This window comes from Hyperoodon ampullatus, assembly GCF_949752795.1.
Source record: "Hyperoodon ampullatus genome assembly, chromosome: 5".
NCBI classification, from domain to species: Eukaryota; Metazoa; Chordata; class Mammalia; order Artiodactyla; family Ziphiidae; genus Hyperoodon; species Hyperoodon ampullatus.
The window spans coordinates 135,941,700-135,968,072 of record NC_136918.1 but is presented as its reverse complement, the minus strand read 5'-3'; the positions used below and the strand labels follow the sequence as shown (position 1 = coordinate 135,968,072).

The 26,373-nt window shown below is 47.5% G+C and overlaps 2 protein-coding genes across 2 annotated transcripts in view; both read left to right on the top strand.

Annotated features, from left to right (window-relative positions):
• Positions 1-26,373, top strand: part of RCAN1 (regulator of calcineurin 1) — a gene marked incomplete at both ends in the record, with an annotated part of 93,937 nt that overhangs the window by 17,250 nt on the left and 50,314 nt on the right. The gene's annotated exons all lie outside the window — the stretch shown is intronic.
• Positions 16-1,025, top strand: LOC307053091 (large ribosomal subunit protein eL21-like; the record flags this gene model as incomplete). Its single annotated transcript, XM_079704388.1, has 1 exon — positions 16-1,025. The coding sequence occupies one exon, from the start codon at positions 16-18 to the stop codon at positions 439-441; it is 426 nt and encodes a 141-aa protein (XP_079560514.1). The 3' UTR covers positions 442-1,025.

The window sequence follows — 26,373 nt, the reverse complement described above, 5'->3', positions numbered from 1 at the left end:
CAGTAATTCATCAAAATGACCAACACAAAGGGAAAGAGGAGAGGCACCTGCTTTAGGTTCTCTAGGCCTCCTAGAAAACATGGAGCTGTTCCTTTGGCCACATACATGCGAATCTACAAGAAAGGTGATATTGTAGACATCAAGGGAATGGGCACTGTTCAAAGTGGAATGCGCCCCCAGTGTTCCCATGGCAAGACTGGAAGAGTCTGCAGTGTGACCTGGCATGCTGTTGGCATTGTCGTAAACAAACAAGTTAAGGGCATGACCCTTGCCAAGACAATTAATGCCCACATTGAGCATATTAAGCACTCTAAGAGCCAAGATAGCTTCCTGAAACTCGGGAAGGAAAATGATCAGAAAAAGAAGGAAGCCAAAGAGAAAGGTACTTGGGTTCAACTGAAGCGCCAGCCTGTTCCATCCAGAGGAACATACTTCGTATAGCAGAAACCAATGGAAAGGAGCCTGAGCTGCTGGAACTCATTCCCTGTGAATTCATGGCATGATAGGTGTAAAAAAAATAAAAGAGGGCTTCCCTGGTGGCGCAGTGGTTGAGAGTCCGCCTGCCGATGCAGGGGACGCGGGTTCGTGCCCCGGTCTGGGAAGATCCCACATGCCGCGGAGCGGCTGGGCCCGTGAGCCATGGCCACTGAGCCTGCGCGTCCGGAGCCTGTGCTCCGCAACGGGAGAGGCCACAATGGTGAGAGGCCCGCTTATCACAAAAAAAATAAAATAAAAAAAATAAAAGACCTCTGGACTATAAAAAGATAAAGAAAAAGAAGTGACTTCATGAAAACAATTTTTTAATTGAAGTATAGTTGATGTACAATATTATACGTTTCAGGTGTACAACGTAGTGATTCACAATTTTTAAAGGTTATACTCCAGTTAGTTATTATAAAATAGTGGCTGTATTCCCGTGTTGTACAATACATCCTTGTAGCTGATTTATTTTATACACAATAGTTTGTACCTCTTAATCCCCTACATTTTCTTGCTTCTGTCCCTCTTCCCTCTCCCCGCTGGTAAGCATTAGTTTGTTCTCTATATCTGCGATGTTTCCTTTTAGTTATATTCACTCATTTGTTGTAACTTTCAGGTTCCACATATAAGTGATATCATACAGTGTTTCTCCGTCTGACTTATTTCACTTAGCATCATGCCCTCCAGGTCCATCCATGTTGTTGCAAATGGCAAAATTTCCTTCTTTTTTATGGCTGAGTAGTATTCCATTGTGAAGCGGAATTTTAAATTTTATTTCATTTCAATTAATTTAAATCATGACCAGCTCTTGAGCACTTAAAATGCGGCTAGTGCCACTGAGGAACTGAGTTTTTAATTTTGTGTAAGTTTAATTTAATTGAAATAGCCACATGTGGCTATTAGCTCCAGAATCAGGCAGCAGCAGTTCCTCAATCATATCAATAAAGGATAGGACGTGAGCATAGAAAGGACCTACACAGTGGCTGCTCACTGTGCCCAGAGAGGTTGAGATTGGCCCCAGATCACACAGCAAGCTCATGATTAGACTGAAGTAAGAAGCCAGGCTTCTCGTTCTTGTCTCGGGCTCTTCCCACGTTCCTCCTTTAAATGACAACCAAAGTCCAGGTGTGTACGGACCTATACACCTTCAGTAAACGTGTCTCACCCCACTGACTTCTCCACCGTGTCTGGGTTGACCCCCGGGCTGGTTCAGATGTAGTTTTCAGCTGCATCTTCTCGCTCAGCAGGGCAAAGGCTCACTCGCTCGCAGGGCAGGTGCAGCGGGCCTGGGAGGCCAAGCCCCACGGCTGTTGGTCCAGGTTCTGCGTCTGACCTCTCTGCTGGTGGGATTAAAGCATCGTTAGGCACCGTATTCCAGCATCTCAGCAATATTAGTTCTGTGCCCTTTCAGTTCAAATGTATTTTCTAGTCTTTTCCTTCAAAGATTGCAAGCATCCACGCTTCCAGCAAGACAGCGGGGTGTTGCGTCTCGCCCCTGTGACTAATCTAAACCTTAAGAGAATTCATGTCCAGCGAGTTAGGGAGTCAGAGAGGAGGATAAGGAAAGGACAGCCTTTGAGAAGGCCCTCGGATGGGGGCCGCAGTGGAGAAGGAGGGCCTCTCAGTAACGAAGCACCCACGGCCTTGCTCTCGAGGCATCTAGAATCTTCCTGCCTCCGCCAGCCCTTTCTTTTCCTCGGGGGTCCCTGGTCAGTCGCTCAGGGTCACTGCTGGTGTCCTCCTTAGCTGTCCTTTCCAGCCACTAGTTGGCTGGAGGGGAAGCAGGAGTGACCCACCCTGGAAGGAACTCTTCACGTTTTCCGGCCAGTAGGAAGACCCTACCTTCGTGTCTGAAGGTCACTGGTCAGCGCTTAGCGGTGAAGAGTGCTGGACCGCCTGGGGTCCAGCCCAGCTCTGCTGCCCCTTCCACGTGGCTGGGCGACTCACCACCCACTCTGGGCCTCAGCTTGCCTGCCTGGAAGTTGGGGGGTCATAATCACGCCCCCCCAGCCCAGGGCTCTGGTGAAGAGTACGTGAGTCCATAGGTGGAGAGTCCTCAGAGGGACCTGCTCGCCAGGACGCCCTCTACGGAGGGCCATTCTTCTTCAGACGGGAGAGGTGATGGCTCTCCCCGCCCTGAGGGCAGGTGACCTCCAGGCTCGGTCTCCCCCTGCCCCTCCGTTGGAGCTCTCGATGCAGGCGGGTTTGGGGAGCCCTGCCTGGGTGTGTGCAGATGGCTATACCCATGGCCCCAGAGAGTCCCTTTTCCTGGCTGCATCACACGAATGTCCTGGCTCGGCAGAGTGGCAGCTGGTGTATCTGACACCAGGGTCCCAGGCCCCTTGGGGCAGCTGGTCCAGCCCCAGTGACCCTGTTGGAGCTGTTGGGGTGCTGGCTGGAGGCTCATCAGGTAGCATGTTGGTGTTGGCAGCCATGTCAGTGAAACGGCCAGCGAAGGCGCACGCATGTCTGAACCTGTTTGCCAGTGAAGAAGTCAGCTCCTCAGGTGGACAGGATCCGCCTCCCGGGAGCCTGATCACAGACCCCGTGTTTCTCTTTCTCAGCCCAGGCTTCCACGGTGGCTCCGATGACAGCACCCACCTGCAGAGCCTGGCCCCCGGATGCTGGAATTTGTGATGAATACGTGGGTTGTGTAATTTGCTAAAAGGTCAAACTCGGCTTGACCAGAACACAACATTTGTAGGATTCTATTCCTTCTTGCGGATGTTGCTGCATTTTCTTTTTTCATGGTCAGGGAAAAGTCTTGGAGAACTTTCTTTAAAACTGGGTAATTTTTCCTCCCTCTCTGATGATCCTCTTTCCCTGTCTCCCAGCACACCCAGAGAAGGGAAATGGCTATGGTGACTTTCCCCACCATCTCCTCAGCACCTACTATGTGCTGGTCCCCGTGGCATGGGGCTCATGTGCATGAGTGAAGTAAACGCTTGTATGGCGTTTGTTCTGTTGTGTGTGCTTAGGAACGTGGACGGATTCAATTCTCACGCGAACCCTGGGAGGGAGATGCTGCTCTTGTCCCCATTTGATGGCTGGAGTAACTGAGGCAAAGGGACCTGCTCGTTGTTGCACAGCTGAGTTGCGGCAGCGGAATTGGAACCCAGCCTGTCTTATCCCAGAGTCCGTGTTCTTAGCCACTAACCGCCGCCACCCCACTGCCTCTCCACTCTGGTCCTTCACTTTGTTTGAAGCCAGCATCCCTGGGAGGTGCACATGCGTTGCATGAAGACGCGGAGGCCTGGAGAGTTCGTGGCCTGTAGCCTGCCTGGGCTTCAGAAGCCACACCCGAGGCCCTGACTCCAAGCCCTGCTTTTCCCCAGGTGCCCGGCAGCCCACCCGGCATTACCGTCCCAGGCCCTGGACGTGGCCTCACCGCTTGCCCCTCCCATTGCCAGTCAGGTACAGCCAACTGACCTCAGGGGGCTCCAGGCCCCCCTAAAGGGGGCACCTCTCTGCGCCTCCTCTATGGAACATTCTCGTATTCTTCGTTTTTCTGCTGTGCCTCTGCCCGCAAAATTGTTCTGCCTTCCCACATGCATGTTGACTGGTTCTGTTTCCTCTAGCCTATTCCCTCTGGACGGTTCACATCCTTTGCCTCTTCAGCTGCTGGACTGTTTACTTTAGGCAGCTCCACTGTCCAGCGGAAGGGTCAGGACAGAAATTCCTCCGAGTTCACCAATCGATATATAACATCTGTGTCCCTTTTCTGTCCTGCGACGACTCTGAAAATAATCACCTGCCCCTAATGCTGAATAAGGGAATGAGAATGTAGACCTTCTTCATTGCCCAGCTCTCCATCCAGTCTCACAATAAAAACCAAGTGTAGGGGCTTCCCTGGTGGCTCAGTGGTTAGGAATCCGCCTGCCAGTGCAGGGGACATGGGTTTGAGCCCTGGTCCGGGAAGATCCCACGTGCCATGGAGCAACTAAGCCCACGCACCACAACTACTGAGCCTGCGCTCTAGAGCCCGCGAGTCACAACTACCGAGCCCACCTGCCACAACTACTGAAGCCCGCGCACCTAAAGCCCATGCTCCGCAACAAGAGAAGCCACTGCAATGGGAGGCCCACAAGGAAGAGTAGCCCCCGCTCGCTGCAACTAGAGAAAGCCCGCGCGCAGCAACAAAGACCCAATGCAGCCAAAAATAAAATAAATTAGTTAATTAATTAAAAATAAAATAAACCAAGTGTAAACTGGCAGTTTTTTTCCCTGCATATATTATAGATGCATATGTCTGTCCGGGGCAGTGGTCGCCCAGGGCACAAGCCAGTCCTCTGATCTGTACACCCATTCCTTGAGGGCGGGGCTGTGCCTAGTTCACCCTGCACCCCAACCTGGGGCCTGAAGTGCAGGAAACTTCCACAAGTGTCTGTCAAAAGGAATGGCTGTGGGCAGCTCAGATGTATTCAACGGGAAGACTCAGGAAAACAGGAGCTGGCCCAGAACTTCCCATGCCCACAGCAGTTTTCTTCTTAGTTTTCCAGACATTTCCCCATATGTGTATTTCCTGAACCTATTTCCTGTTCTGAAAACCATGCATACCTTTTCTCCATGTACCAGTTAGCTCCGCAGCCAGAGGGCCCCTTAGCCCATCATAGAACTCACTGAGGCCCCGTTCCCCAATCTCTGAGAGGCTCTGCGTCCGTGACTATAAAACCCACACAGTTATTCCAATTCAGGCCGCCTCTCACTCCCCTCCCCTGCCTAAGAGAGAAACCGAGTGGGTTCATGCATGAGAATGCTTCATATTCTTAGTAAATCCAAGAGATGAGACAGCAGAAATACTAGCTAACTTAGCATTCCTTCGTAACTTCCCGAAAAGGAAGCTTGTGATTCGGGGTGGGGTGAACTTGTGACCTCAGCTCATGTCACCAGCCAAATCTAATTCATAACAGTTTAATTAATTTTGCAATTTGTGATGATACATCTGGGGATCGGCCCAGCAAGGCTGAGTTTTGCATGTGGTAAAAATAGGCTGTGCCTTGTCCGACAGCGATAGGCACTCTGTAAGTTCCTGGTTGTTGGGTGGGAGGGCTAATTAGTATTATATCAAAACCCATGAAATTGCCAAGATCTGAGTATTTTTGACCAACAGCTATTGGCACTTCACTCTTATGCCTCCCTCTGTGATCAGGTTTCTTGTATAAGACCACCTCACGGTGAACTTCTCCACAACTAGAGCAAGACTGAGGTCATCATATGAAGCCCCAGTCTATATACACTCAGGTTAAGTTTTATTGTAATCTAGGTGAGGGAAGATTTAGCTCATTTTGGGGAGAAGGCCAACCAACATGTGTTTGGGATCCTGTCCAGCGCTAGTGCGACTGGGCTCGTGGGCTCGTGGACCCTCGGTGTATCGAAGGCCCCGTGACGGCTTAGAGCCCAGGGCCCGATCCTGTCTTCATGCTCCCAGATGCGCTTAAAATGATCAGCAAGCACCGTGTCCCCTTCCCAGGTCCTCCTGCCTCTCCAAATTAAGTCGGGCCGTTGAGGTTTTCCTGTGATTGTAGTTTGACGTCTCCTATAAATCACTAAGTGAGTAGAAGTCATAGGAAAATCTGGTCAGGGACAAGACGGCCTGAGCCAAGCAATGTTTCTTCTTGGAATCAGAAATCACAAGGAACAGACGACTGGGTCCTGTTTGCTTTTGTAGGCCACACAAATCCACGTGGTCCTTGATACATGGTTGTGCTTCTTTAGGCTGTGGGTCCCAGTGTGGAACAATGACAGGCCCCTCGATGGCCCCAGAAAGGTGGCTCGGATAGAAAAGGAGGTCTGGGGTTTGATGGGTGTGTGTGGGAACAAACTGTCCCACTGAGTTGACTTGCCGACTCATCCTGGTGCTGGGAAAATGGGGCTCCTCCTCTCCCACCCCCAACTCTAATCACCCGACGGATGTTGTGTTCAGAGCAGCAGCCTAAATACTGATCCTTGGGTTTTATCAACTCTGTTTTTAGCCAGTCAGTCAGGGACAGTGCCAGCTGGGTGTGGCCATGTGCTTGGGTGCCGTCACCCTGAACTAATGGAAGGCAGGGCTATTTGGGGAGAAGGCCCCAGCCCGGCAGGGGGGTCCTGGCTCTTTTTGACCCCCAAGTGCGCTGTGAGGCTGGGCGTTCCCCGCTTCCCCCGGCCCCAAGCACACCTTCTCTCCAGAATGAAAGTTCAGATATTTGGGTGAATTGGGTTTGTTTTCTCAGGTTTTTTGGCTCCCCGTCATTTTTTTTCATCTATCTAGAAAGGAAGATTTGGTACAGACGGTGGGCTCTGAAAGCCTAGCAGGGTGCAAGGGGGTGGGAGAGCACCACTTTTCACCACTTTTGATGGCGTATTTTTTTTTTTTTTTTTTTTGCGGTACGCGGGCCTCTCACTGCTGTGGCCTCTCCCGTTGCGGAGCACAGGCTCCGGACGCGCAGGCCCAGCGGCCATGGCTCACGGGCCCAGCCGCTCCGTGGCATGTGGGATCTTCCCGGACCGGGGCACGAACCCGTGTCCCCTGCATCGGCAGGCGGACTCTCAACCACTGCGCCACCAGGGAAGCCCTTGATGGCGTTTCTACGGCTCAAATCCTGGTCTTGCTATGTAAGCAGCTGTGTTGTACTGGAGGTGGGGAGAGGGTATGGCTCGGGTTAGATGACGGCTCTTCCGACCGCCTCCCGTAAGCTGATGGCCCTTCGGGTATTAGCCTGACAATCATAAGATCCAGCTTGTGGGGTTCGCGAACCTTTAGGTAGATCAATTAACCGAACTGGGATTCAGTGGCATTTAAATGACTTAAACTCTGTTTAGTCTCAAAGTAGTTGTGTTTGAAGCTCAGCTTTAATTTCCATCGCTTTATTCATACCCTCCAGTGTTTCCCTCGTCCCCGGAGTCCAGCGGCGTCCCTGCAGGGGCCGGTCCCTCTCCACTGCCTCCATGTGTCCCCAGGCCTTTGTGCTTGCTCTTGCCTCCTCCTGGAGTAGTTTTCTTCCAGAAAGCCATAGCTGGCTTCCTCACCTCCTCTGGATCTTGGCTCAAATGTCACCCTCTCAGGGAGCAGGTCCCTGGCCATCCTATTTCAACTGTACCCCCTTCCCCTGCACCTCCCTTGTGCTACTTCTCCCCACATGACATGCCCCTTGTCTTACTTATTTTTAATTTATTTTACGTATTTATTTTTGACTGCATTGGGTCTTTGTTGTTGCGCGTGGGCTTCCTCTAGTTGCGGCGAACGGGGGCTACTCTAAGTTGTGCTGCGCGGGCTTCTCATTGCGGTGGCTTCTCTTGTTGCGGAGCACGGGCACTAGGCGCGCGGGCTTCAGTAGTTGCAGCATGCGGGCTCAGTAGTTGTGGCGCACGGGCTTATGCTTCGTGGCCTGTGGGATCTTCCTGGGATCTTCAGTTGCTGAGGCGGGGAGGTTCGTTAACCTGAAAAAATGTGTGTCAGGATAATGCGGAGAAAAGACTCAGCTGAAGAATGCAATTTAGAAAGGGAATTCAGAACGTTTTTCCTTAGGTTTCCGTTCTCATCCCCTTTTAGGTCAGAGTCCTGAGGTTGATATGCTGTGAGGCGTGCTCATCAGACATTCATTTATTCATTCACTTGTTCGTCCAACCAATATTTACTGAACTCTTCTGGCAATGTCCTGAGACCCAGGGGAAAACCGAGCCATGCCTTTGCCATCGGGGAATGTACATTTTCATGGCAGAGACAGATAATTTTTTAAAATAGATTATGATTACTGCTACAAGTAAAGCAAATGGGGAGCTGTGAGAAACATAACAGGAGGGGTATCATGGGGGTCCGGAAGTTTCTCTGAGGAGGTCTGAGGGGTGCAAAGAGGCAGGTGAGGTCCAGGCAGGGGGATGGCTGGTGCGGAGGCCTCAGCAGAAAGAGTGCGGGACATTCACCCAAGAAGCCAGTGTGAGCAGGAGGTGGGGAACAAAGGGAAAATGGGTAAGTATTGAAAAGTGTTTGCTGGACTTCTGTATTAGTCAGCGTTCTCCAGAGAAGCAGAACTCAGAGGAGAGATCTGTATCTACAGGCAGACCTCAGACACAGTGTGGGTCCAGTTCCAGAGCCCGCTAGAAAGCAAATGATTGCAATAAAGCAAGTCACACGAATTTTTTGGTTTCCCAGAGCACATAAAAGTAATGTTCACGCTACACTGTAGTCCATTAAGTGTGCAATTGCATTGTGTCTAAAAAAACAACGTACATACCTTAATTTAAAAATATTTTATTGCTAAAACATGCTAATCATCATCTGAGCCTTCAGTGAGTCATAGCTGTTACATCAAAGATCACCAATCACAGATACCGTAACAAATGTAATCACAATGAAAATGTTGCCACAAACCTTCGACTCGTGAAAAAACGCAGCATCTTCGAAGTGCAATAAAATGAGGTCTGCCTGTACCTGTATGTACCTATGTGCCTATATACGTATAGAAGCAAAGCTAATTTGCATATTTATAGATATCAGTATAGATAGCCTTACTCAGATGTCAGTTCCTCAGAGAGCTTCCTTGAATCTCTAGCTAAAGCACCGCGCTGTCCCCCTATCCCTTCCCATCCGTCCTCACAGTTGTCTTCAAACCACTATATAAAACTTCAAACCATTGCCCCTTCAGCTTGCGGAACTGGTATCCACTAAATGCATATCAAAGCATGACCCTCAGATAACAGATAATTCTTGTCTTTAGTACCTAATGTCACACATTTACATGAGGCTGGAGGGAGTAGTGCTTAGTGTGCATTTAATTTTTGTCATTTGCATTCAGGATGCTCTTATGAGTCCTCTGGTGAAAGTCAGACTTAGAAAACATAGAGGTTTCTTTTCAAAGAGCCTATCCCCAGGCAAGCAGTTACTTGCTTCTGCGGTGGTTTGAAGAAGTCTGGCCCGTGAGCACTTTTTAAAATTTGTAAGCACATGATCCAGAGTTAAAAACAACTTAGGATCTTCTCAGTATTTACCTCCTTTGGAGTGATGTCCTCTGCATCCTTTGTAATTTTCCCCCTGGCTGTCCCTAATTATGCCAGCTCACCTAGCAATTTGATGAAAATCTTAGTAGGTGTTAATATCCACAGGATTATATTTCGTAGGGGAATGTAATTTTCCACTGCAGTCAGCGATGAAAGAAGAGGAGGTTGGTGAAAGAAAACCTTTTTCAAGAAGGATGTATTTGAGGAGTTTTTCACAAGAACACACTATAATTATGAAGTTTTATTTTTACAGAGTCCAATTTTTTTTTTCACCATGGTAATGTCTGTTTTCTTAGATTTGGTAGAAACACTAGGAAAGAGAAATACTTTTGATGTTGGAAGGCTTGGTTTTCATCATTATTTTGCTATGAGGAGTCTGGTGCATTCATCATGAAGGAGAGAGACATTTTGGATATTTCGGGCTGAGTTTCTGATTTCCCTCGGGTTCTTAATGTCCTCCGAGGGCCGGGATGGGATATGGATAGAGATTTCTTGAAATAGGTGTGACTTTTCTGCATCTAAAATTCGGGCAAAGGTGAAACTCAACAGATTGTTGCCTGATGGCGGGCAGCGGGCTGGGCATTCCAGAGGGCTCTTGTAAGCTGTCTCTGGCCAGCCCTGTCCTTGGGAATCCGTACAGGAGCCGGGGCCACTGTGCCCTTCAGCAGGAAGTTCAAAGAAAAGTTGTTCTTAGGTAGTTGGGAATAAACAGGTAGCTCTTGGTTAGACTTCTTAATCTGTTTAACTTCGCGTGCCTGTGAGTGCGTGTGTGTGTGTGTGTGTGTGTGTAGTCTGGTTTTTTTTCTTTCTTTTTTTCAAGAAGATGTTGGGGATAGGAGTTTATTAATTAATTTATTTATTTTTGCTGTGTTGGGTCTTAGTTTCTGTGCGAGGGCTTTCTCCAGTTGTGGCAACTGGGGGCCACTCTTCATCGCGGTGCGCGGGCCTCTCACCATCGTGGCCTCTCTTGTTGCGTAGCACAGGCTCCAGATGCGCAGGCTCAGTAGCTGTGGCTCACGGGTCCAGTTGCTCCGCGGCATGTGGGATCCTCCCAGACCAGGGCTCGAACCCGTGTCCCCTGCATTAGCAGGCAGATTCTCAAGCACTGCGCCACCAGGGAAGCCCCATGTAGTTTGGTTTTTCAATGGTCAGCCTTCAGGTCTCTGCAGTGGCTGATCTGGTCACGGGATCTCTATAACGTGTGGTTAAGTTTATCAACCTACAGATATTCAAAACAACATAGAGGCTCTTGGTATTAATTTGCCAGGGCTGCCATATCCAAGTACCACAGACTGGGCAGCTTAAACAACATACATTTATTTTCTCACAGTTCTGGAGACTGTAAGTCCAAGATCAAGGTGTCGGCAGGTGTGGTTTCTCCTGAGGCTTTTCTCCTTGGCCTTGTAGACGGCTGCTTCTTGCTGTGCCTTTGCCCTGTGCATGTGTGTGTCCTAATTTCCTCTTCTTGTAAGGACACCAGTCAGATTGGATTAGGGCCCACCCCAAAGGCCTCATTTTACCGTAATCACCTCTTTAAAAGCCCTATCTCCAAATAGGGTCATACTCTGAGGTACTGGGGGTTAGGGTTTCAACATATGAATTTTGGGGGTGCGTCACAATTCAGCCCATAACACTAATAGGGTAATCTTAGCTCTCCCGCTGAAACAGAGTGTAGAATGGTGGTTATCAGGACTTGGGGAATGTGAGGGAAATGGGGAGATGTTGGTCAACGTCTTATAAGTTGGTCTTATAACTTATGGCAGTACAAGATGTAGAAGTTCTGGGGACCTAGTGTACAGCACAGTGGCTGTAGTTGATACTCCTGTACTGTATACTTGAAAATGTGCTAAGAAAGTAGATCTCACCACGCACATAAAAAAAGGGGGTAACGATGTGAAGTGATGGATGTGATAATTAGCTTAATCATAGTAATCATTTCACACTGTATGTGTATATCAGTTCATCACATTGTACACCTTAAATATATACAATGTTTATTGTCGATCAGACCTCAATAAAGCTGGAGAAAAAGAAAAGTATCCGCAGGAATTTATTAGCACTGTTGTTATTCCTAAAACAAGCAGTAGGTGTTCTGTCTTTGATCCTCAGCTGCTTTCCCCACACCTCACATCCAGCCCAGGTGCAAGGTCTTTGGGTGTCTCATCAGAAGATGTTCTGAGTTCACCTACTTTTCAACTCCACCTCCCTCTCCCCCATCTACGCCAGCATCATGGATTGCCTGGATTATTGCAATGGCCTCCTAATCCTCGCGTCCACCCTTACCCCTGCTGGAACTCTGGCTCTCCACGTAGCAGCCAGTGGTGTTTTTAAAACAGAAATCAAATCCGGTCACGCTCTTGCTCAGAATTCTCCAGCTGCCTCCCAGCACATTTAGTGCAAACTCCAGAATGCTTTCCTGGGCCTATAAAGTTGTCCATGAACTGGCCCCTGTCTGCCTCTCCTCCTGGTCTCTGCTTCGGTCATGCACCCACCACACTGGCATGTTATTTCTCCAACGCGTCAAGTGTGGTCCCTGCCCCAGAGGCCTGGAATCCTGGAATGTTCTTCCCAATCTGCACACATGGTATACTTCCTGTCTTCTAGGTCTCTGCCCAGGTGTAACCTCCTCCGAGATCTTCCTTGAGCCCCCGGGTGAACTAGCACACTGTCCCGCACCCCTCCCCTCCCGTCTGTCCTCACAGCTGTCTTCAGAGCCCTTGTGGCTCCCCGTCCCTCCACCGCCACATCTGGGTACATAATGGCGTATTTCCTGTCTGTGCTGGACTGTAAACCTCCCGGAGGCTTCCGTCCTGTTGACCCCTAGATCTCAGCACCCAGAACAGCACCTGCTCATGAATGGGTGGGAAATCACAACTGAAATTCTGGGGCTCACGGGAAACTTTGGTCAAAGGCCAAGAAGGCAGAGTGCCTTTGCCCGTGAGCAAACTGCCCCTCTGGTCCAAAGTGGTCACAGCGAGAAACCTTCCACCCAGACTCCACTGGGCCTGGGCTAATTCATTGAGAAATTACCTGCAAGAATAATGACTCCTCTGGCTTGAAGGAGAGCAGGCCTGTTGGCATTTTGATAACAAATTCAGAGCTGGGAGGTCACAGACAGTCTGGTCCCTAATTCTGGGGCTCAGTGGAGAGGCACCTGCTTTGCAGGAATGAAGCAAGACCCCCCCACACCGAGAGCCACCCAGAATGTACGCTCAGCTGGCATGCAGGCCACTTCCCCATCTTCCTAACTTTTTAAAAAATTATTATTAATACTGTATTGGAACTGTCATGCAAGGTATCCCGATTGGGTTTAAATTTTTTAGGTCCTGTAAGCAATAGGGACTTCTCATTTTCAGTGAGTTTTGTCACAGATGATGGGGTTGCCATCTGGGAATAACTGCTCTTTTCCTTTGGGGCTCTTGGCTTCCAAGATCAGAAATTAGCCAGTGGTGCCAGGAGAGCTGGGGGCTTGCAGGGGAGGGAATTTCCTGAATTTCCTCTTCCTCCTCCCCCTCCTTCCTCTTATTTTTCTTCTTCTGTTCAAGGGAACTTTTCATGTAAGAGGAAAGAGGGGGTATGAATAAGACTTTCTCAGATTGACAAGATCTTTTTTTTTTTGCGGTACGCGGGCTTCTCACCGCTGTGGCCTCTCCCGTTGCGGAGCACAGGCTCCGGACGCGCAGGCTCAGCAGCCATGGCTCACGGGCCCAGCCGCTCCGCGGCATGTGGGATCTTCCCGGACCGGTGCATGAACCCGTGTCCGGCCCTGCATCGGCAGGCGGACTCTCAACCGCTGCGCCACCAGGGAAGCCGCGATTCATTTTGTGAGTGTTGGAGGTGTTCACCTTTGTGCTGCTCTGCGTTTCCGAAGACTTTACACTCTCCTTCCTGCTCTGCCCAGTTCCGAGGTGTCTGAGCAGAGGCGGGCAGGACCCTAGAAACAGCGTCTTGATTTGACTGGGATGTTAGAAACGGCATCTTTCAATTCTAAGACACTCTGACAAAATGATGAGGGAGTCTCAAACACGTTGGTTACCTAAACTCTCCAGCTTGGATGCATGTCCGGTTGCTCTTTCCCACAGAGACAAAGACAAATCTGGGGCGACTCTGGGCCCGGCTCTAGAAGGGCCTAGAACTCCAGACTCGCTGCTCAGTGCTTTTGTTTTTTGTGGTTCTTCTTGTGCTTGTATAAAGGCCATATTTGGGGAGGGTGGGATGCATTGGGAGATTGGGATTGGTATATATACACTACTATGTATGAAATAGATAACTAATGAGGACCTACTGTATAGCACAGGGAACTCTCCTCAATGCTCTGTGGTGACCTAAATGGGAAGGAAATCCAAACAAGAGGGGATATATGTATACCTATGGCTGATTCACTTTGCTGTACAGTAGAAACCAACGCAACACTGTAAAGCAACTCCAATAAAATTTTTTTAAAAATAAATTTAAAAAATGAAGGCCATGTTTGAAGTTTGGGCCTAAAAGCCCGCTCTGTCTTCCTTACCTGTCCTGTTCCTAAGCATCCCCCGTGTCACTGGCCTTTCTCTGCTTTGCCTTGACTTACAATGATCTTTTATACCCACGTGAATGGGACACAAGCAGAGTGCTGGGAAGCTCCCAGGTCTCAGGCTTCAGATCCAAAGGGCCCGGGCTTGGGGTCCCTGCTCTGTGCAACATCAGTCAAGTCCTTTCATCTCTGTGGGGTTGGATTCCATCATCCATAGAGTCGGGCGAATACCGCACAGCTCTTAGGATCACGATGAGGCTCCCACCCACACCAGCGGCCTCGGAGAAGCTTCCAGAGCCCTGCCGGGCACTTGGGGGGTGAGGAGGGCAGGCGGCCACCACCCCCCCGCCCCGTCCCCTCCCCACCTCGGTTGTCCGGAGCCCATCCCCCTCCTGCTTTTGCAAGTGCGGTCCCTCCAGCTGCCTCGAGTCACAGCCCATAATTCCTGCAGCCTCAAAGGACGTGCCTGGATGATAGCCTGTCAAGTGAGCTGCACTGATAGTTGAACATGAGCCCCGATCTGATTATTCTGCATTCAACCCCAGGCGAGAATGGATTCATAGTTTCCACTGCTGCCTGCGCCAGCCGGTTTCCATATCAGCTGGAGCCTCAAGAAGAGGCAAAGGACACACTGTCATTCTTTCCGTCCCCACTGACCCCGCTTGCTATCGGGGTGACTGCCAGCACGTTTGGCCAGAGGAAGTTGTGACTGCTGACCGGGCCATGCAGACCGGCCTCCCTTTCTAGCACACTTGGAGAGAGATAAGCTGCCTCTCGTCGTTCTAAAGCTGGACTTGCCTTGCCTGGGAAAGCAAAACGAATCCTCCTTGGGAATTCTCGGTCGGGTTCTCTTATTTTGAGCTGTCGACGTAATCGCAGTGCAGACGCTTTGAGTCTGAAAGTAATGCAATATGACATTCTCCCCTGTGTTCCCTGGTGTTAGTTGTAAAGGGTGAGATTGATAGCAAATTCCATATGGATTCTTCCCAAGAGCCCTGGGAGACAGATTGGAGGTTGTTATTTCTAGTTTACAGAGTAGAAAGGCAATTAAAAAGAAAGAAAGAAAGAAAAATTCTTCTGCTCGGGGACGTCACTGCAAACCAGTGGCCCAAGTGGAATCAGAGTTCACGGCCCTGGACCTGCCAACCCTGCCCCTCCCTCCTCTGAGCTCAGGGACGTTGGTTGCTGATTCTGTTTCAGTTTTAGAAAATTTATTCAAGGGAAATGAGACACGGGTCTATTTTAGGACCCCTGACTAATTTCGTTTTATTCTGTTTTCTGTAAAGCAAAGAGTTATTCATCAGCAAGCATAAGTGATGTCTGAGTGATGCAAGCACACTGTGTTAGGTTTGGGGTCACGGTTATTGGATTGGTCGTGAGCATTTATTAAATGCATGCATTGAATCATATGGTGTAAGAGCTGGGAGGAACTTAGTAATCATTTAACCCAGTGGCTCCCAAACTGGGCTGTTTATCAGAATCACCTAGAGAGCTTATCTAAAATACAGGTGCCCCAGGGTCAATGCAGGTGCCCCAGAACTACTTCAGGCCCCGGGTCAGTGACCTGGCCTCTGTCTTTAGCATTGCATTTCTGACGAGCTCCCCAAGTGGTTCCTAAATAGCCAGCCTAAAAGTCTCTAAAGGACCCACATTTGAGAATCACTAAATACAAATCTTGCTTTTTCTCATCTGCTTGTTTTTTTATTTGTTTGTTTGCTTATTGTTTTTGTTGTTCTTGGGATGAGGAACCCAGGGCCCAGAGGCTCAGTGACCTTGCCTGGGGGGCACACGACTAGTCAAGTGTCAGAGTTGGGACTGGAAACCCAGTTCTGCTCTTCCCAGGGCATCAGTGTGAACATAGCTCGACAGCGTGGCCAGCAGAGGCTGGTGGCCAAGACGCTGTCTGCACACCCGGTGACGTGTGCCCCAGGCTCCTGCAAAAGTTGCTCTGGCCAGGATGGACCTCTCAGAGGACGTACTGAGTTCAGGAGATTCTATCCCGACGCTTTGGAAGCATTGCTTGTGGGACTGTCTAGAAAGCCTTCTCCGTCTCTGCGCAAGCCCATCTCCCCAGGGCACAGATTGGACCCACCAAGACCAGAGCAGGTGCCAGGTCTCGGCCCTGGAATAGAGCTGGTCTGTCCAATCTACCTTCTGCCCTGTGACAGCAACCTGCCTGGGAATCCTGCTGTTACACAACCGGTTCAGTTGTTGTAGACAATGAACTTCACTTGTCAGTGGCTTCAGTTATATGGCCCGTTTAATTTTATTAAAAACTTTTATTCTAATAAAGAAAAAAAACCCAAACCACTTTCCCACCCAGTTTTATTGAGATATAATTGACATACAGCACTGTCTAAGTTTCAGGGGTACAGCATAATGACTTGACTTCGATACCTCATGAAATGATTACCACAGTAAGTTTAGTGACCATCATCTCACATAGATACAAAATCAAAGAAAAAATTTTTTCCTTGTGATTAGAACTCCTAGGATTTACTCTCTTGATAACTTTCATAGATAACATACCGCAGTGTTAATTATGTTAATCATGTACATTACATCCCTAGTACTTGAAGTGGCCCATTTAAAAATGATTGTCCAATAGGCTTCGGACGGGGCACTGGCTATCTAATTACTTATTTGGCTCAGTGGAGAGGTGATAAGAGTGTGTAGTTTGGTCTGTCTCAGATTTCCAGGGGGTCTGGCTAATTGCTACTCGGAGTAGGAGAACTACTACTAACCTATGATGTAATACATTTGTTAATTTCCTCCTGCAAGATAATCCTGATGTTTTTCTTCCATCCCTCCCCCTTCCTGGAGTTTCTCAATCTAATATTCTAACTTATTTCCAGATCAAATAGGTAGAAATTTTCCATATTGTACCCACCCTTGGTACTCATTTAACATGGATTCCAGTATGATGTCCTCATTGGCTTACCTAAATTATGCATATTGGTGTGTGTCGGGGGATCATGAGGTAAGTAATCAGAGAGATACAGGCGCAAGGGCAATGTAAAATCATCTATTTCCACTGCACACATCTTTGTGTGTGTGTGTGTGTGTGTGGTGGCTCTATTTCTTTTTTCCCATTCAGATATAAACACAAACTTTTCTGTTCAGTTAAGAGCAAACATGTCAGTATATGTTAATAACTGAAGATTCCAAGGTCTAGGAACCATGTGACCTGAATTCCATCCTTACCCATGGTGTGAACTTACTGCCGACTCTGAGCTAGCCTCTGCCCCTGCCTCTCTGGATCTTATATTCTCCATCCACAGAATGAACGGCTGACTGAATAGCTGCTAAGGCTTCCTCCTACCCTAACATTTGAGAGTTGCATCTCTCTAATGATGCAAACAACCCTACCCAAAAGCCACACTTCTAACTCCCATTCAATTGTAAAAACATTGCCCATTCAAGTAATAAGAGTAGGAAATCAAAAGCAGAGAAATGTGTCTACAATTGTCTTTCAGAAATTGCAAATTCAAATGTCTACAGGTGACAGGCTTGCGTACAAATGGGTGAAGCCAACCTTGAGCACGTATTTTGGGAACCAAGGAGCACATGCCCCGTCTACAGAGGGCAACTTGTCAGCTCCAGTCTACTGTCGCCATGCAGGAATGCAAGTCACCATATCATCAAGAGAAGTCAGACACCCAGCCTTTTCTGTTAGATTTCCTGATGGTTAAATCTCCACCACACGCGTCTTCCCCTTCTGCCTTTTTGAATCATCACCTCCATGTTGCTTTGTCCTCAGGACTCTAACCGTAGCTGCCTCGGCCTCCTCCTCCTGTTACCACTCCTGGTATTCTGCTGACTGACACATCCGGACCCCTCTGCAGGGCTGTGGACCCAGCTAGCCACCTTCCTAGGGGACCCTCCACTCGGACGCTGGCAGGCGTTTCAAGCCCTGTGTGCCTAAACCCTGGCCATTGTCTTTACCCCTGAACTTGCCATCCCTCTTTTGTTCCCTCCCATCCACTCAGTTGTTTGTGCCAGAAACAGGGAAAATGCAGCCACCTTCTCTCTCATCATTTAATCAGCCAAAAGTTTTGTAGATTTCACATCTGAATATGCTTTCCGTTTGTTTCCACTTTCCCATCCTCTCTGTAACTGCCTCAGTTCTCACAATACCTCTTGCCTTAGTTACTGCATCAGCCTCCTACCTCGCCCTCCTGTTCTGGTCTGGGGACCTCCAGTCCACCTCTAGCCTGCTCCTGAGGGATCTTTCTAAGACCTATTCCCTCATCACTACGCTGCTTTTAACAACTCTCCCACACTTATCCCTCTGGTCTATAAGGTAACGTTCAAAATCCTTACTTTGCAAATACGGCCTTTTGTCTGCCCCGGCTCATGCCTCTGCCCTGTTCCTGTAGTTCCCGAACACATCTCATCAAGGCAGGGGTGCAGAACCACCAGGGGTCCCCAGAACACAGTACGCTGTGTGATGGAAACTGACGCTGACTCCGCCTGGGATGCCTCACTCCCCTTCCGCATCGAGCAGACCCTTTCCAGTGCTCCTGATAGCCTTTAATTAAAAAACAAACAAACAAACAGACTTTCTGTTTCAGAACAGTTTTATGTTCACAGCAAAATTGAGTGAAAGGTAGAGAGGTTTCCCATGTACCCCATCTCCACACGTGCATAAGCTCCCCCATTATCAGCATCCCGCACCAGAATGGTGCATTTCTTATACCCGATGAACCGACATTGACACCTCATAATCACCCGGAGTCCACAGTTCACATTAGGGTTCACTCTTTTTTTTAAAATTTTTATTTCATATTGGAGTATAGTTGATCTACAGTGCTGTGTTAGTTTCAGGTGTACGGCAAAGTGCTTCAGTTATCCATATATCTATTCCTTTTCAGATTCTATTTCCCATATAGGTTATTACAGAGTGTCAAGTAGGGTTCCCTGTTCTGTACAATAGGTCCTTATTGATTATTTTATATATAGTCGTGTGTGTATGCTAATCCCAGCCTCCTAATTTATCCCTCCCCCGCACCTTTCCCCTTTGGGAACCATGAGTTTGTTTTCTAAGTCTGTGAGTCCATTTCTATTTTGTGAATAAGTTCATCTGTATCCTTTTTGTAGATTTCACATAAAAGAGATATCATGGGATGTTTGTCTTTCTCTCTCTGACCTAAGGGTTCACTCTTGGTGTTGTACATCCTGTAAGTTTGGACAAATGGGTGAGGACATGTATCCACCATGATGGTATCATACAAAGTAGTTTCACTGCCCTGAAAAACCTCTGTGCTCTGCCTGTTCCTCCCAAGTAGCCTTTCTCCTCCCAATTAACTTCTGATCTTCTCAAATGAAGAAACAAAGAAACTGTCTAGTATTGCCAGTGCCTAGCACAGTGGCTTGCCGTGTCCTATATTATTAACAAGGGTTTGGTGAATGAATGAATGAGTGAGCAGGTCATTTAAAAACCAAGTCATAGAATTGACCCAAAGGGGAAAGCATGATTCATTAAGCATCTCTGCGTCTTCTCCCACCTGCTCCCTCACGTGTATGATAAAATTCATCTGACTGCAGTAGATTTCCTGCCGAGCAGCAATTAGACCCGCTGGAAATCTGCCCAGTTTAAACTTTAAAACATTCACACGCATTTACCAAAATGTGCAGATTTCTCCAGCGTGTGTGCATTATTCACAACCCGCTGTAATTCGTTTCTTCTCAAGACGATCCTTGCTGGCTGGTTTGGGATTTGTTTTTAATAAAATTCATCATTCTTCCTTAAAAAGGAAGCCTGAGTTTAAAAGCACACAGGACAATCAGGGAGTGATTTAAAGTAAAAAGGCTGAACCCCTAACAGCTGCCCACCCGCTGCTCGCTTGTTCTGAGTTGGATGGTGGCCCAGGGGCTCTTGTCTCCTTGTCACAGACTTGTCTGGAAGGCGGCCAGAGCCCTGCCCTTGGAGAGGCCGCAGTTCTCCTTGCTGGAACGAACAGGTCAGGGAGAGGGCTCGGCTGAGGCTGGGGGTGCAGGTGTGAGACTGTGGAGCTCGTGGACTTGGTCACTGTCCTGCTCTGACAAGGACGGTACAGAGCGATCCTGGGCTGGGCAACGGAAGGAGGAACCTGGGGGCCACGTATATGGATAGAATCATGGAGTTTTGTCTTTGAGTGGTTCCCAGAGACCATCTAGATCGCTGAGTTGTTGGATGCAAGTCAACATCTTCCTCAAGCTTCCCCACACGTTGTCTTTTGTTCTCCTCTAGTCGTCCCCAAGGGGATGCAGCATTTTGGAAACATCTGGAGGGCCCTGGTCCACTCACGCAGGCACTCTCTCACTCACTCAGAGTAAGCGAGGTTTAACCATCCCAGACAGCGTGGTGGAGAGAACCCCAGCTCTGGTGCTATACAGGCCTGGTTGGGGCCTCCTCAAGTCCTTTGAGTTTGTTTCCTCATCAGTAAAATATACCTCAGAGCTGTCCCAGGGATTAATGAGCTGGTGTGTTTTTGTTTTTGTTAAAATTTATTTATTAATCTATTTAGTTTTGGCTGTGTTGGGTCTTCATTTCAGTGCGTGGGCTTCTCATTGCAGTGGCTTCTCTTGTTGCAGAGCACGGGCTCTAGGCGAGTGGGCTTCAGTAGCTGCGGCTTGCGGGCTCTGTAGTTGTGGCACGTGGGCTCAGCAGTTGTGGTGCACGGGCTCAGTTGCTCCACGGCATGTGGGATCTTCCCGGACCAGGGCTCGAACCCATGTCCCCTGCATTGGCAGGCAGATTCTTAACCACTGTGCCACCAGGGAAGCCCTGAGCTGGTGTGTTTGAGGGTCACAAAGTGGCTGCCATTTCATCTACTCTTCTGGGTTTCACCTGGTGAATTTTTATGCATGTCCTTGCTTAGGAAGTACTAACACTGCTCTTTCTATGTTAAATGCCTTTTAGAAAATACTTCTACTTTACATCTTCCTCTCTGTCACCTCCAGGCATACAGTCTTCCTTCGGGCTCTAGGTGTGACCTTATTTAAGATGAACTCACCTTGAGAGCAAGACCATCTCGGCCACAATGTTTGGCAGACAAAAGAAGCTCCATGATCAGAGAGGAGGAGGGGACGGAGGGAGAGGAGGGCAAAGGAGGGAAGAAGGGAAGTTTGTCACTAGCAAGTTGAGTGGGTGGTCCCAGGCAGGGATGAGGTGCAGAGCTCGTGTTTGCTTTCCTGTGGAGTGTTGCCATCCATGCTGAGGTGGGCCTAGGCCATTTGGAGCCACCCAGGCATGGTGGCAACGAGGGGCCAGGTACATGTTACAGAGAGTGGCTCACACTGACCACATCTCTGCAGAGCCCCACCACCGATTTTGGTAAAGAGTGATCCATGCTGCTGTTGGAAAACTCTTTTGATAGAAATTGGCCAGTTTTAGCAGATTCCCTCAAATTCTGGAATCACGAGTTTCCACCTTCCTTTTCCCATCATTTCTTCTCAATTCTCTCTGCCTGTCTATTTCCACCTTCTAGCAGTCATACTTTTACTTTTAGGTGGTTAACATTTGCCCGTGTTTTATTCATAACTGGATTCTAAAACCTGTACATCAGTAAGTAGGGTTTACGCTATTATAGCTATACAACTATTCTTCAGTGCTGGGCCAAGCAGTTGGTTAGGGTTACATTTCCTTCGAAGCAGGTCCAGCTTCATGACCCAGAGGCACTTGAAGAGAATGTATTTAGTGTCAAAGGCAAATGCAAACTCCTTTTATACACTCAGAAAGCTGCCAATTTAAAATCATGCCATGCTATGCTTTCCTTCCTATTTGGACCTGACTTTCTTGATAGACTTTTATTTTTCTTAGAGTTTCTGTTATGCTTGTTTGTTCGTTTTTAAGTGTCGCGGTGCTTTATCACAGTCTTGAGTTTGCAAGAGTCTTGCATTTACATCTGCACAATGACGACAGACATTCTGTTTTTCTCGTTTTGCCTTCTGGACTGACTCTTCTCAAGATCTGAGGTTTACCTGCCACCCCCGGGGAGTTTTTTTCACTCCTTCCCTGCTTTCTCTTGTGTGGTTTATGCCTTCATTTTGCTGGACTTCAGTCACATTAACTTCTCCCCTTCCCTAAAGAGACAATGAAAAGTAAGTTGTCTGATATCTTGAAAATATCTTGAAATATGTGTATTTTTTTTAAACATTGCACCCGAGTGCTAGTTTCTCTGCGTGTAGAATTCTCTAGTGAACAGTGTTTTCTCCAGAACTTTTAGGGAAAGTTCAGTGTCTCCTAGGGTCTAGTTTGGCTGATGTCACTCTGACTTGTACACCTTTGTAGGTCGCTGCTTTCTTTTTTCTTTTCAAACATCTCTCTTCGTCTTTGATATTCTGAGATGCTCTACTCATGTTTCCGTGTGTAGGTTTTTGTTCGCGGTAGTCTTCATTTGGTGAGTTCTTTCCATCTGAAGACTCATCTCCTTGAGACCTGAGGAATTTTTTTTTTTTAAGCATTCCTCATCTCTTCCCCTTCATTTATTTCTCTTCTTTCTGGAATCCCAGGAAGTGAATGTTGGGTCTCCTAAATTGTTCATCTATATCTCATAATTTCTGTCTTTGTGTTTTGATGACACGGGTAATTCTGGCATTTTTCTACTAATTAGAGAAGCTTGTATATTGTATAATGTATATTGTAACAGCAACAACAAAAATTACAAGTAGGAGTAATTACAAGATGGATTCAGGCCTTGGGGGAGGCAGGAGGGAACAGAATTGACGGAGCAAATGAAGGCTTTATCTTTGGGAAGGAGGAGGGATGCTTCTTATTGACAAGGTAGTCAAGGAGCCAAGTTAAGATACAGAATAATATTAGAGTACAGAGGGGAGATGTTGACTCAAGTTTCGTGGCCTTGATAATCTTATAAAGTAGAAGTTGAGGTCATCTACTGAGACTGAAGACTGGAGGGTATGAAAAGGGATGAAACATCTGCTGAAGCAACAGATGGTGAATGGAAGTTTGACCCAGAAGCCCTGAAGACCCATCTGACATGCACAAGATGTATTTGTAGTGGGACCGGTTGGCCAGGTTTTGTAACGTCCAATATTTAGGGGCTGTGAGCAGGAGGGGGATTGAAATTTGGTGGCAAGCATGGTAACAGGACACAGATGAGAGGACTCAACCAAGGCAAAATATTTTCATCGGTGATTTTTTTTTTTTTTTTTTTTTTTTTTGCGGTACGCAGGCCTCTCACTGTTGTGGCCTCTCCCGTTGCAGAGCACAGGCTCCGGATGCGCAGGCTCAGCGGCCATGGCTCACAGGCCCAACCGCTCCGCGGCATGTGGGATCTTCCCAGACCGGGGCACGAACCCGTGTCCCCTGCATCGGCAGGGGGACTCTCAACCACTGCGCCACCAGGGAAGCCCCATCGGTGATGTTAATATGGGAAATGAGCTCAATAATCTTGACTTTATCCAAGTCGGTGACTCAATGTTCTCTGTGTCCTTCCCTTCTCCCTTGATCACCGTCACCATGCCAAAGGGTGTCCCCGGAAGAACTGAGACCAAGAGGAAGCTGGGAACTTTCGGTCCCCAAATTTGAGGGTCTCTGCTACAATCTTTCCATTTACATCAAGTCCGTGTCCAAACATTATCCTTGGATCACCATCATAAAACCAGTCATTTCTGCTCGCTCACAGAATTTCCAGCCTGGATCTAGGGGTGCAGTCCAGATAATCCAAATTCACCCACTTTCATGGACTTTAGAATGTTGAAGCTGTTTAGAGGTCCAGCTCAGTGGTTTTGAAATGGTCTCATTTTGGGGTGCTGTTGTTGTTAATCAAATAGCTTTTTTAAATGAACTCTTCCATGGAACCCAATCCATAGAGTGAGGTGCAGCTGCCCCCTTGTGGAGCAGAGGTCTTCCCTGCATCATCACCACAGACCCACAGGACTTCCCCTTACTTTATAATCGATGAAACTGAGCCCAAAAGAGGGCAGGAGAGGTCAGAACTGCACCCAGGCCCCCTGTGTTCTGTTCTCTTGTGCTGTCTCCCTGCCACCGAGAAGCAGCGGGTTCTGGACCCGAAAGAGCTGTGGATAAATCCAGACCTTTGACATTCTAGCCTCGTCGGGATGAAAGGGGATATCTCAGGAGAGTTTTAATCCTAGGCTTTTTTACCTTAGCCTCTTATGAAATCTCTCGGTCATAGGGGAGTTAACTGCTCGTGTTCTGGTCCCACAGATGCGTATGTGCCCTTCAGATAAACTGCAAGTTCATTATGAAGATTTTCCAGCCTACTGTCCTTGGCGCTGCTGGGTACCATGTTTCCTTCATGATAAATAGGGCTCTTCTTGCAATATGGTGATGGTTCTCTGCCTTTTCCTGGTCACCAATTATGTTAGTGATCATTAAATTAGGAATGGTCTTTGATAGGCACGCAAGTAAAAGCAGTTTGTTGTAATTTACCAAATTAAATAAAGTGTCTTAATAATTAATTGTAAAGTCATTTTAAAATTGTATCTGTATCCTCTGTATAGTTTTAATTTAAAATTAGTTGATTGGCATTATTAGGGAAATGTGATTTCATTAATTAAAAGTGCATTTGTGTCTTGGCATAATACTTATTTTTAAGAGGTAGATGTTAGCTTAATTTTTAAGTGGTGATTTTTTTTTTTTCAGGAGAATTTTGTCAGAAAATCAAACTATGTTTTGGCATCTTTAAACATGTTCCAGTCATTTAGAAAGCAACTTCCCTCTGAGAACTCTTCAAAATCATGATTAGTTTTTGTGGGTCTTTCTTAAAGTTTGCAACATGCTTGAGTCTGTGATTAGGGAAAGGGTTTTTGAAAATATATACATTTTTATACAAAATCATGTAAATCTCTAAAAACGAGCATTTTCTTGTGCTGTACTGAAAGTAATTTGTAGGTCTTCTTTTCAAATTGTGTTTGGAGCAAGTTCACTACGTACCTGAGAAAATTAGATGGGGGTTATGATCACATGCTATTTTTGGCTTATAATCGTGTTACTAGGTTGACAATGTACTTCATGTACCAAAATTTTGGTTTTAAGTTTTCAAAAAACAATAAAAAAGAAAGAAAGAAAAGAAACCAGATCCGCCCTCATCAAAGGACAGAGATGTATCATCAGAAAGATGTGCTATAGATAATACAGAAGATGTGTTATAGATGATATAGGCAATATGGAACGTGACTTCCAAAAGACTTTTGAGCCATGAAGCACGAAGTTCTTGGACAACATGCTTTATATATTTCAGGGGTGGAGTGCTAATTCAAGACTCCAGCCAGGCTGCTCTATAGCCTAAACTCTTATTGTTACCAAGCCCAAGCTCGCGCTGCTCGCCTCACGACAGGCCGGTAAATCGGAGACGGAGGTGTTGAGGCAGGGAGTACGAGTGTATTTGGAAAGCCAGCCGGCAGACCGAGAAGATGGCAGACTAACGCCTCCTAAAAAACATCTTCTTGGGGTTTGGGTGCCAGTTTCTTTTATAGCACAGAGAGGGGGAGGAGATGAGGAAGTAAAGTAAAAAGGCCCTAAGATTTGTCCCCTGGGGATTGGTTAATTTCTTCTTTCGTGCAACCATCCACACGTGGACAGAGTCAGGATGTTTCCCTGAACAAAGGCACTTTGGTGTAACATTCAGGCAGAGGGGCAGGGTTCCCCGAGGCAGGCCATGGTGTATAGACAGTATCCCTTTAGTGAACAAAAGCAACAGGAAGCAAAGGTTAAAGTAAAAGAAACAGATCCAACATGGAGTCAGATGTGGCTCCTCCCTGTTACCTTCTTGCCTGAGAAGTTGTCATTTACATCCTGTTCTTGGGATCTTTTTCCATATTCATGAGGCCTCTTACACCACTGGTACTTAAATTAATGGAAGTTAAATGCAGAAGCAAATCAGCTCATTTTCTGGAGAACTCTTTTTTTTTTTTTTTTTTTTTTTTTTGCGGTATTTGGGCCTCTCACTGTTGTGGCCTCTCCCGTTGTGGAGCACAGGCTCCGGATGCGCAGGCTCAGCGGCCATGGCTCACGGGCCCAGCCGCTCCGCGGCATGTGGGATCTTCCCGGACCGGGGCACGAACCCGTGTCCCCTGCATGGGCAGGCGGACTCTCAACCACTGTGCCACCAGGGAAGCCCTCTGGAGAACTCTTGAGGCAAAAAAGTTTGCTCAATTTCCTTCCCTCCCTCCCCCACCTCTTTCTTTCCTCCTTTCTTCTTTTTTTCTTTCTTCTTTCCTCTTTCTTGTTTCTTTTTTTCAGTTATTATTCATTTACTTGATTTGTTCTTTTTTATTTTCTCCAGAGCATATTTTACCTATACGTTTTTTTTTTTTTTTTTTAACTCTTCAGTTTTAGAGAGGAAAAGGCCTTTTTCATTGTCTGGGATCTTCTAGATTGAGGGTTTTCTTTACAGTCTCTACAGGCAGCATACTTACTGAAGACTCCGTTCATA